The sequence below is a fragment of the Camelina sativa genome, chromosome 4 (genome assembly GCF_000633955.1).
Source record: "Camelina sativa cultivar DH55 chromosome 4, Cs, whole genome shotgun sequence".
Taxonomy (NCBI): domain Eukaryota; kingdom Viridiplantae; phylum Streptophyta; class Magnoliopsida; order Brassicales; family Brassicaceae; genus Camelina; species Camelina sativa.
In genome coordinates, this window is record NC_025688.1 from 29650098 (window position 1) to 29660794 (window position 10697).

Here is a 10697-nt window from a genome sequence, read left to right on the forward strand (position 1 = left end):
ATTTGATTTATAATCCAAGCGTGACAGGAACATTGGCCTCTTGAATCCAGTTAATCGGGCCTAACCAGTTAGCAACAGTGAAGTCATTGACCTCACCTGCAGACCTGGCGATCTTAACCCAATCGACTCTTCTGTTAGTGATAGCTCCTGGTCCACGGTTGTTGTACTCAACGTACCTGCATGACTTGTGGAAATTCTCCCCATCCCAGATCTTCCAACCTTCTGGTCTAATCAAGTCTCCCATCTCAGTGTTCATAATCACGGTGGTCGAGTATTGCTTCCACGGCCTTCCCAAGTATGACGCCACGGTTAATCTCTCCGCCGCTAGTTTTTTGTCGGGAACGATGCGACAGTTTTGGAGGACGATACCGATTTTCATCGCTAAACCCTTTTCGTTTCCGTCGGCTGTGACTGTGTTGAATTGTCCCTTGTTTCCTTTACGGACAACAATGAGTGAGTTTTGGATCACAGTTGCGGATTTGCCGAAGATGAAGTCGACTGTTCCTGAGACGACAATATTTCTGTAGAACTGACGACCGTTGTTCACGTACAAGGTGTCTTGGTAACCATCGAACCTACAGTTGAAGATAACAGCACGGTCTCCGTTCACTCTGATAGCCACAGCTTGGTGTCCCATGGGACCAGCGGTGTTCTTGAATCCGATCCATTTTGCCATGAATCCTTCTGATTCAACCTCTGCACAATAAAATATATATAACATGAGTTATATTTATACAAATACTTGTATAACCTTTTTTTTGGTATTAATGGACTAGTGGATTAGGGTTTCGTTAGACTTACGAACTGTGCCACTAAGGGAAGTGGTGGTTCCAGGGCTGAGTTTGACACTTCTGTTGTAAGTAATGACGGTCTTTCTTGCACCATCTCCAAACATGAAGATGTTGTTCTTCTTCTTAGGGATGATTACTTGCTCTTTGTAGATACCAGCCTTGATGTGGATGATGCATCGGCCTGGGTTCTTCTCAGGACAAGCATTAACGGCTTGTTGAACCGTCTTAAACTGTCCACTTCCGTCCTTAGCCACCACAAAGGTCGCTCTGATCCTAGCAGCGCCGCCGTCACCGCCACGTCCAGCCTTAGCCATGAGCTTCCTGTCAGCACCCGAAACCCATGTTGGGGTTCCGGTCTGGTCCATGTCTTCAAGAAGACGACGAGCAGGACCATCTGGGTCGGCCACGGGAGATTCATCATCAACAGGAGGGGCTCCTTTGTTGGCGGGAGCTGCTCCTTTGTCGGAAGGAGTGAAGATTCCACCTGTAAAGTTCTTGAATTCGTCAACCTTGATGTTAAGCTTGGCCATGGCGCTAACGACAGTGTGGAAGATGTCAATAGCGTTGCTAGTGAGAATCTTGGAGCTTGCAATGCCCTCTCCAATAGTCTTTCTTAAATCGTCTTCTTCGATATCGTCAAGACAATCGGTTTGGTAATTGTAAACACCGGTTAACCATTGTTTAAGCTGATCAATTTTGCTCCCGATCTGGTTAAGATCTTCGCCCATTTCCTCAACAATGGTAGAGAGATCCTCAAGAGCGTACATGAAAACTCTCTTGCAGTACACAAGAACAGCTTTGTTGTTTGGCGAGATGCTCGAGCCCATGTTTCCTTCGGTTTTACCCGTGAAGTTAGACGATTTGGTTATTGCGTCTTGTGTAGCGAGCATGAAGGCCTTGATCAGTTTGTTTGGGTCATCGCTCTTAACCGGCTCGAGAGTTTTGACACATGAGGCTTTGTCGGAAGTCGACTGGCAAATTCCTTGACAGCTTTCATTTGTGGAGACAGATTAGTATCACCATTTTTGTTTATGTAGGCAACGACTCCTATGGCTACTCCAACTATTAAGAGGATGGAGGCCACGGAGACAACAACTTTTCCAATCATTTTTTTAGTTTTTTTCTATATTTTAGTTTTTTTTTGTTTTTCTCCCTCCGGTTTTATTTAAAGGTTAATCGGAGAGGAGGGGCTTTATTAGATAAAAGCCAAGTTGTTGAATGACTTGGGCCAGTAGATATTGTGATGGATTCTAGAGGTTTTTATAGAAGCTTTTTGGTTTCTAAAATTAGGGACGTGCATGAATTTTGCATGGTGGTGAAGGAGAGTTGTACGGTCGACGAATGGCTGACAATATTTGGTCAGAAAAGCTTTAATTAACTTCAACTAATTTTTGTTGTAATTGCTTAATTGTGAGGATTAAAATTGTTCACCGCAGTGTAAATTTGGCGTACGTCCCCTGTTTAGAAGGTGTGGTGTATTGACACAAAATAAACTAAAAAGATATATAATCATTAATTTCCGTTTTAAAAATAATGAAGAGAGATATATAACTTAATCGGTATTTGATCGGTATTCATGAATGGAAAATTTTTGATATAGAGCAAATGGCGACTTTGGCAAATATTAAAAAAAATCTCGGGTCCAATTTTTTCAAAAAAAAAAATTTATTAAAGGTTTTTAGGTTTTTTAAAATTTTGACAGAGATCCCATATTAGTTTAAAACGGGGCTGGTTGTGGACTGTGGTGATCATCGGTCTTAAACCGAAAAATCGACTGACCCAGGTCAGACCAACCAAACAAAATTTATGGGATTTTTAAAATTAAAATCAAATTACATAAAATCCTTGTAAACTTAGTTAGGAAACAGCCTGATTACACTACATATCAGTTAAGTATATATGCTCTTTTCAATTCCATTTGATTGATTAAGTACTAGCTAGTCTGCAGTATAAAATATGAATAGACCACACATATACTTCAACTAATTAAATTATAAATATTCAGAACCTTCTTCAAAACTTACTGTTATAAAATGAGCTCTAGTACTATAGTTAAACCATACCAATTCAGTTTGTCAGTTTATACTTAGACCACGTATGCACCCAAAAAACCACCATCTCGTAACGTGCTGACTACATATTTTGCATACTAAACAAAAAACAATAGAAAGAGTATATATACTACAAAGAAATCATAAAAAAAGATTATTGTATCAACAAACGTATATATAATTAGCGCGGAAATGTTATCCAACTTCGCCTGAGGAAGATGTTTGTATGCTAAACTCAAAATGAAACTAATTAGCAACAGTTAACAAATTTTGTTGTCACTGAATAATGCGGGCCGGGAATCAATTTTTTCATGCCTTGTTTTTTTTCCTTAAAGATATATCATATATGTAGCCATTTCAAAAGTTCAAGTAAAAATGTGGAACATCATCAGTGAAAAAAAAATTAACACAAAGTATAAATAAAAAGTATATACAGATAAAATAAAATACAATTCACCAAATACGTTGTTAAATTAAGTTTTTATTATTGGATATATAACCACATCTTTTCCATATCCTTTCCAATCACGAGGTCCATACATGATTATAATCCATAACATATTAATTACAAACATACATCAAAAGGAACCTTTGGTTACAAGATTCCTAAAACATCTGAAAACCCCAATCGATGCAAATTATTCATCACCATCGACGGAAGCTATACATTTTTTTTTTTTGAAGATATAGAATATTATATTGATAAATAAAATCAATAGTAATAAAAGGACAATGGTGGTGGGAGCAAGGCATCGGTATCTTGCTGGTTAAGTTTTGTCTTAATGTTGAAAGTGTTAAAGACTTTGCCCATTCCAGCGAACACATCCACTGACTCACCACTCATTCTTTTCCCAAGCCCAATCCCTCCTTCGACCACTTTGTGTAACGTCTTGTCGTAAATATCATCGAGACAAGTGGAATGGTAAGTGAAGATAGAAGTCATCTTCTTCTTACATGTGAAGTAGTTGTCAGCCATGCTCGATAAGTTTTTTCCTGCGGCTTTCCAGAAATCTGCAAAGTCTTCCAAGGCGTTGTGTAGCTGTTTTTCACAGCCGGTGATGCAAGTTGTGGCAAAGGCGTTTCCTTTGTATTTAGGTTTGATCCCTTCGAGGAACTTCAAACCCTTTTTAACGGACGTTTCAGCGGCCGTGGCTAAGTAACGGACCAAAACGGCTGGATCATTGCTTGGGACGCCTCTTAGGGTAATGCTACATAGACGTTTGTCTTGCACAACGCTGCAGATTCCATCGACGGCCTTTAGGTGTTCTGGTGTAACGGCGTCGCGTTTTTCTGGAACTATGAATGCGGTTGCGGTGAGGGAGATGCAGAGAATGAGAAAGGCGAGTTTTATTGGAGTGTTCATTTTTTTTTGTTTTTTTTTTTTTTTTTTGGACGTGGATTGGAAAGGAATAGGTAGAAAAAGGAAGATGAAAGGTTACGTATATATATATATATAAAGATTTATTATGGTTTTTTTTCTAAATTTGGATGTCTTTTTTTTTTGGTTTTGACTAATTTTCAAATACGAATGGATGATAATGAGTGAATTTTGGCGGTTTTTAATTATCTGTGGACATGCCATCATGATCCTTTTTTCGAAGATTTCTGCCACTGAGACACTAATCCTATTTTTGTTACGAATTTAGGTAACATTATAAATTTATAATATGTAATACATCTTTGAAAAGTAGATAACAAATACTTATACTACTAATATAAGAAATATAACTATGGTAACATAGACAATTATTGATGGGCTTGTTTGCAAAACAATACGTTTTGATTCTTGTTAATTTACATTACAACAGACAGATTTAAATGAAAGAATATATAAATGATGTGATTCTTGTTAATTAAGCAGTCAACAAGAATCCAAATTACGGTAACGGATTTTTCTTTGACCAAAATAATAAAAAATAAACAATACAAAGATTTCTATGCACATTAAGTTTTGGTTGGTGTGTGTATATATATGTAAACCAAAATATTCAGTAAGATGAGAAAAGCTGAGACGGCAGAGAAAGTGGTGTGGCGGCTAGCTAATGTACTCCTTCGCCTGGAGCAACTACAGCTCGAGCATTCAACAGAGGTTGAAGAGCTTTGACAACAATACTCATATTCGGCCTAAAATCCGCTTCATATTGCACACACAACGCAGCAACCGCGGCTAACTGCGTTTTCAACATCACCACACACTTGATGTTAAAGAAGAATGCATTCTAAAACGTTACCGCAATTTGATATCATGAATAAGTTTGGTTCGTTTTTTTAAAATATACCTTAGCAACAGCTTTTGGAGGGTAATCGCCACCAAGTCTTGCATCAACGCATTGTTTAACCTTGTCTTCGCTCAGTTTAGGTGTAGCCTGATACATATAAGTAACAGTTTACATAATCTTGCTACACGAGGATAATTAAAAAGATGTGTAAGATTAAGAGAAATAAGTACCCATGTGACTAAACTCTGTTGGCCTCTAGGTAATCTATGATCAACAGGCTTTCGGCCTGTAAGAAGTTCTAGTAAGACAACCCCGAAGCTGTAGACATCACTCTTGGCATTTAGTTGTCCGGTCATTGCATATCTGTAAAGAACAGGGAAGAGCATTTGTTGAGACTTGGTAGCTAGCTCATCACACAATATATGTTTTGACAAGAAACTCCCACCAAACTTACTCAGGGGCATGATAACCGAAAGTTCCAAGAACACGGGTGGAATGAAGGCGAGCTGCCATATCAGGAGCTTGATTAGAGAGATCAAAGTCAGCAATTTTGGCAACATCTTCTTCAAAGAGCAGGACATTGCTGGATTTAATGTCGCGGTGAATGATGTGAGGGTTTGCTTTTTCATGCAAATACTCAAGCCCTCTTGCAGCTCCAACTGCAATTTTCACTCGTTGATACCAAGACAAGACAGGGCCTGGCTGTGCTCCCTTCACACCTTTTCTCCCTGAGGAATCATCGTAAGATGTTAAAGTTAAGTAATCCCCACACGAACATTGGTCCTAGAAGTGGGTGTGTGGACAAGTTAGTGATTAAGCAAAACTGTACCATGAAGAATATCATGAAGAGATCCATTTTTGGCAAACTCATAAGCAAGTATCCGTGAATTCCCGTCAACACAGTAGCCAAGAAGTTGAACAAAGTTATCATGTTTCAGCCTAGAAACCATGGAAACCTGCACAAGCAGTTCAAATTTCCCAACTTCAGTTCCAAAATTCAGAAAACAAGAATAGCTTAGTAAATCCAGTAAACTAACTTATCAAACCTGGGCAAGGAACTCATTGTCAGGCTGTTTGTTAGAATCCAACTTTTTAATAGCTGCAGGCTGATCATTGTTCAAAACTCCATAATATACTCTTCCAAAGGAACCTTCACCGATGAGAGAAGTGGAACCAAAGTCATTTGTTGATTCCTTGAGTTCACTAACAGGGATAGTAGGTACTTCAATAGGCTGCACCTTCACAATTGGAGCGCCCTTTTGTGCAGTTTCAGAGGCTGCATCATTTCCTGCACACCAAAACCAAAGCTTTTTTTTTTTAATAAAGAGACCAATCTCACATGATCATAAACAGGGAAACCAAAACAAGGGGACTTGATACTGAACTGAAAGTTTTGATTTTTGCTAAGTAAGATCCAATTTTTTTTTTATATGGAAGGAAGTAAAAAAAACAGAAAGAGAAATTACACCTGGAAAGTGTTTGGCAGTGTTGTGGTGGCCACCATAATCAGCAGCTTTATGCATATCATCTTCCTCGCAACAGCCGAAACAACTCATAATAATTTCTATAAAAATCTGCAGCTATTTGGAATTGACACACATTTAAAAGAGAATTAAGTTATGTATGTGAAAACAGCACACAAGTAAAACAGCTTAAAAGCCCCCCCTAGCAGCATCTTCCAGAAACGAAATTAGCCATAAGTCAACAAGAAGTAGTAAATCATAAAATATGGCTACTACATTAACCACATTAGCAAAAACCCAAAAATCTGGTGAAATCATCACTACTAATATAGTTCAGATGATGAAATCTAGAACAGAACAACGGAAATCAAAATAATCTGAAAGAAAGAAACAAGAAAAAAAGGTTATACCTTGCGGCGATAATTCAAGTACAGAAGACGAATCAGTAAGAGTGAAAAGGAGGAAATGTGAGAGAGAGGTTATGAAGAAGAAGAAGAGAATTATGTGAAACCAGCGAAGAAGAGAACGAACAGTGAGACAAATCTTTTGAGCTCTTTAACGCAATTATAGGGGAGAGATTACATTTATAATTAAAAGAGGTGGTGGAATAAAGTAGAGAGGATTAGCTCTCCCAACTTTTGACTGGGAAGGGAGTTTCAACGCTGTCACTTTGACACCGTGTCATTACAAAACACCGTTTTAGATAATTATTATTAATGACAAGAACCTAAACCCAACGACCAGATTGCCACGTCATTTTTATTTTTATTTATAAAGTCGAATGAAATTGGAGAATAATAAAATTCCGGAATTATCGTCTGATAAAGATATAAAAAAAAGCAACGGCGTGAATTGCGCCGCCGGCCGTCTTTCATCGACCCGTTTTATCTTCCCGTTGGTGGTAGTTGGAATTATTTCAGTTTTTTTTTTTTTTTTTTTTTGATTGATAGCTACTAATTTTGCATTATAAAAAACATACAGTATATGATACGAGATATAATAATTGCAAATCATTTTTCAGTTTCTTTATAGTATTTTTCTGTTAATTATGAGAAATTACCTATAATAAATACATAAAAATTGTCTTATTACTACTATAATAGTACATTTGAAATCAGTTTTACTAACAATACATCAAATTTTGAATATTACTTAAAAGCCAGTACTTTTGTGTTTATTTATAGTTTGTGCCATTTTCTTATTAAATTTGGTTGGAAAAAAAAACAAGATTAATTTTTTCTAATTAATTTATATTAACAGAAAATAAAGTGGGTCCAAATGTTGTGGAAGGATCATTAGATGTCCACCCTTCATGTATCAAGAAGACGCCATACTCTGAAAATACTGACAAGGTTTATCAACAAGAACAGAGTCTCCATCACATATGAGCATCAAAGAATATCATCCATTGCTTTGGTTCGGAAGTGAATAATGGTGTAATTCATGTAGCAGTTATTGACGATGCATATCAATAAATTAAAATTGCAACAATAACTGCATATCAATAACTGCAACAATTAAAAAAGAGAACAAATTAATAAAGAGATTAAATATATTAACAAATTAACAAATCAACAAATTAAAATTACGTAATTAACAAATTAAAATCACATAATTCTCATAAATATAAAAGAGAACAAATTAAAAAAGAAATCCAAGTAAATATTGAAACGGCTAATCATTCATTATAAGGTTCAAGAAAGATGTTAGAATATCATTTGATTAAGTGTTGAGATAATGTAATCAGCAACAAAGAAAAAAGAACACCATGATTCGCTCTCGAACAAAATATGAACATGATTATTTGGAGTCCATATTTGGAGTCGTTGTCGTGCATGTGAACAAAATATGGGCATGATTATTTTAGTGCAATGATTATTGTCTATTTATTCGGTTCCTAATTCAATTCAGTATATATATCTCACACTGACATAGTACAACCAAATAATTTATTATCAGCGTCATTCATGGTTATGAAAAAAAAACGTGGGATAATATAAATATACTTTAAGGATGAGGATTAAGAAACGGGAATTAGATCCATTGAGATTCTAAAGCTAACCAAAGACGAGGAACACGGAAGACGTGGCGCATTGGATTCTTTCGTTATACTAGTATTTTTTTTATCATGTGACTGGTCGGTCTCTCTCTTGCACTAACAAAATTCGATTACATTATATACATTTGTTTGTTTGTTTAATATCCCACCTTATTAAATTAACACAACAAAAAGAAAATGCAGTAATTTTTATAATTAAAAAATAGTTGAAAATGGGATAGTAATAATAATAGTAAGTGGGCCAAATAGTGAGAGTGGGCCAAGAAAGCCCAGACCATAATGACGACATTGGAGACCGAAAGGTTGACCCAATGTTTTGTTTTGGTTATGAGTCAAAAAGTCAAAGGCGCGTTTACAAATACACAACACAACACAACACCACCGACACTTTCTTTGTCAACTAGTAGTAGCGATCACTGCGGTCGTTCACTAGTCGCGGAAACACCCGTTTTTTCTCTCTCTCTCTCTCTTAGCTGAGTACTGGCAGCCTCATCGTAGATCACAACACAGACAATCAAAACCCTCTCTCTCTCTAAGTCCCGTGTACCGCGAAACAGGGGATTATGGACTACCGTGAGTGAGGGGGGGGAAATTGTTTGTAGGGTAAGTTTAGTAAGTACACTGCTTCACATGGCCAAAGAGAGAGAGATAGACAAAAGTCTCAATTTTAATATTATTTTATTTAATCAGTGTAGAACTGGTCCCCACCACCACTATTTTTTTTTTGTTTTTTTTTGTTTTTCCTTACAATTAAATTTTTATGTACTAAATTGGTTCTCTCTCTCTCTCTCTCTCTCTCTCCTACGTCTTTTTGTTTGGTTTCTTCTCTCTCTCTCTCACTCTTTCTTTCTCTCCCCTAACTTTTCTNGTCCAATAGCTCCTCTTCTTGCTCTGATGAAGGGAACAACAGTGAGTTAATGGTGCGAAGTACAAGAGAAGTTGAGAAGAAAAGGAGAGCTGTTGCCATAGAAGGAGACCATAATGGTGGTGGTAAAGGTCTTACTTTGAAGCTTGGAGACAATGGTTGTGATCTTAATGGTGAAAGAGAAGGGAGTTGTGCTGCTAAGAAGACTAAATTCGGAGGAGGAGGAGCAGGAGGTGTGACTAATCGTGCTGCTTGTCAGGTGGAAAACTGTGAAGCTGATCTTAGTAGAGTTAAGGATTATCATAGACGTCATAAGGTGTGTGAGATGCATTCTAAGGCTACTAGTGCTATTGTCGGAGGTATCATGCAGCGGTTTTGTCAGCAATGTAGTAGGTATGCGTGTCTTTCTAAACCTCTAGAAACCTGATGTGATAATTAAACAATAAATAAATGAATCAACTTTGTTTCTTTCTATCTTTCAGGTTCCATGTTCTTCAGGAGTTTGATGAAGGAAAGAGAAGTTGTCGTAGACGTTTGGCTGGGCATAATAAACGTAGGAGGAAAACAAATCCTGAACCTGGCGCCAACGGCAATCCTAGTGATGATCAGTCAAGCAATTATCTCTTGATTAGTCTTTTGAAGATACTCTCCAATATGCATAGTATGGTGTTTACTCTGATACCTACCTAGATTAGTCTTTGAAGTGTTTTGTATCAGCTGCTAAATTTCTATACCTTGCAGCTACTCGATCTGACCATACCGGTGATCAAGATTTGATGTCTCATCTTCTGAAGAGCCTTGTAAGCCATGCTGGTGAACAATTAGGGAAAAACTTAGTTGAACTTCTTCTGCAAGGAGGATCTCAAGGTTCCTTAAATATTGGAAACTCGGGTTTACTTGCAATTGAGGGAGCTCCTCAAGAGGATTCAAAGCAACTTTCAGTAAACGTACCTGAAATTCCTCGGCAAGAATTGTATGCAAATGGGACAGCTACCGAGAACAGATCAGAAAAACAAGTCAAGATGAATGATTTTGATTTGAATGATATCTATATAGATTCAGATGATACAGATATTGAAAGATCTCCTCCTCCTACGAATCCAGCAACCAGTTCTCTTGATTATCCTTCGTGGATACATCAGTCTAGTCCACCTCAGACAAGTAGGAATTCAGATTCAGCATCTGACCAGTCACCGTCAAGTTCCAGTGAAGATGCTCAGGTATATATCTCTTACCTCATCCATTATTT

At 37.3% G+C, this 10697-nt stretch overlaps 4 protein-coding genes across 5 annotated transcripts in view; 1 reads left to right on the forward strand and 3 right to left on the reverse strand.

Moving 5' to 3' along the window:
• Positions 1–2025, reverse strand: LOC104783291 (pectinesterase 5-like). Its single transcript, XM_010508425.2, is given in 3 exon segments — positions 1–696; positions 802–1779; positions 1782–2025. Coding segments are annotated over 3 exon segments (1785 nt in total). The 5' UTR covers positions 1900–2025; the 3' UTR covers positions 1–7.
• Positions 3306–4270, reverse strand: LOC104783293 (probable pectinesterase/pectinesterase inhibitor). The gene has a single exon (XM_010508427.2). It carries the CDS (start codon positions 4203–4205, stop codon positions 3555–3557), a length of 651 nt encoding a protein of 216 aa, XP_010506729.1. The 5' UTR covers positions 4206–4270; the 3' UTR covers positions 3306–3554.
• LOC104783294 (probable receptor-like protein kinase At2g47060) lies at positions 4662–7127 on the reverse strand. Of its 2 annotated transcripts, XM_010508428.2 has the most exons (8): positions 6935–7127; positions 6530–6641; positions 6108–6349; positions 5891–6017; positions 5516–5789; positions 5292–5424; positions 5122–5208; positions 4662–5013 (listed from the first exon to the last, which is right to left on the reverse strand). In XM_010508428.2, exons 2-8 carry the CDS (start codon positions 6615–6617, stop codon positions 4882–4884), a joined length of 1083 nt encoding a protein of 360 aa, XP_010506730.1. In that variant the 5' UTR covers positions 6618–6641; positions 6935–7127; the 3' UTR covers positions 4662–4881. The 2 variants fall into 2 exon arrangements, with proteins under 2 accessions (XP_010506730.1, XP_019100669.1); XM_019245124.1 differs by lacking the exons at positions 6530–6641; positions 6935–7127 and having other exon boundaries at positions 5891–6000; positions 6108–6175.
• The window catches only part of LOC104783295 (squamosa promoter-binding-like protein 1), a 16416-nt gene continuing 15173 nt past the window's right edge, over positions 9455–10697 (forward strand). The window contains exon 1 of the mRNA XM_010508431.2: positions 9455–9743. Coding sequence (XP_010506733.1) covers positions 9501–9743 — 243 coding nt within the window. The 5' untranslated portion in view covers positions 9455–9500. The remainder of the gene's footprint in view (positions 9744–10697) is intronic.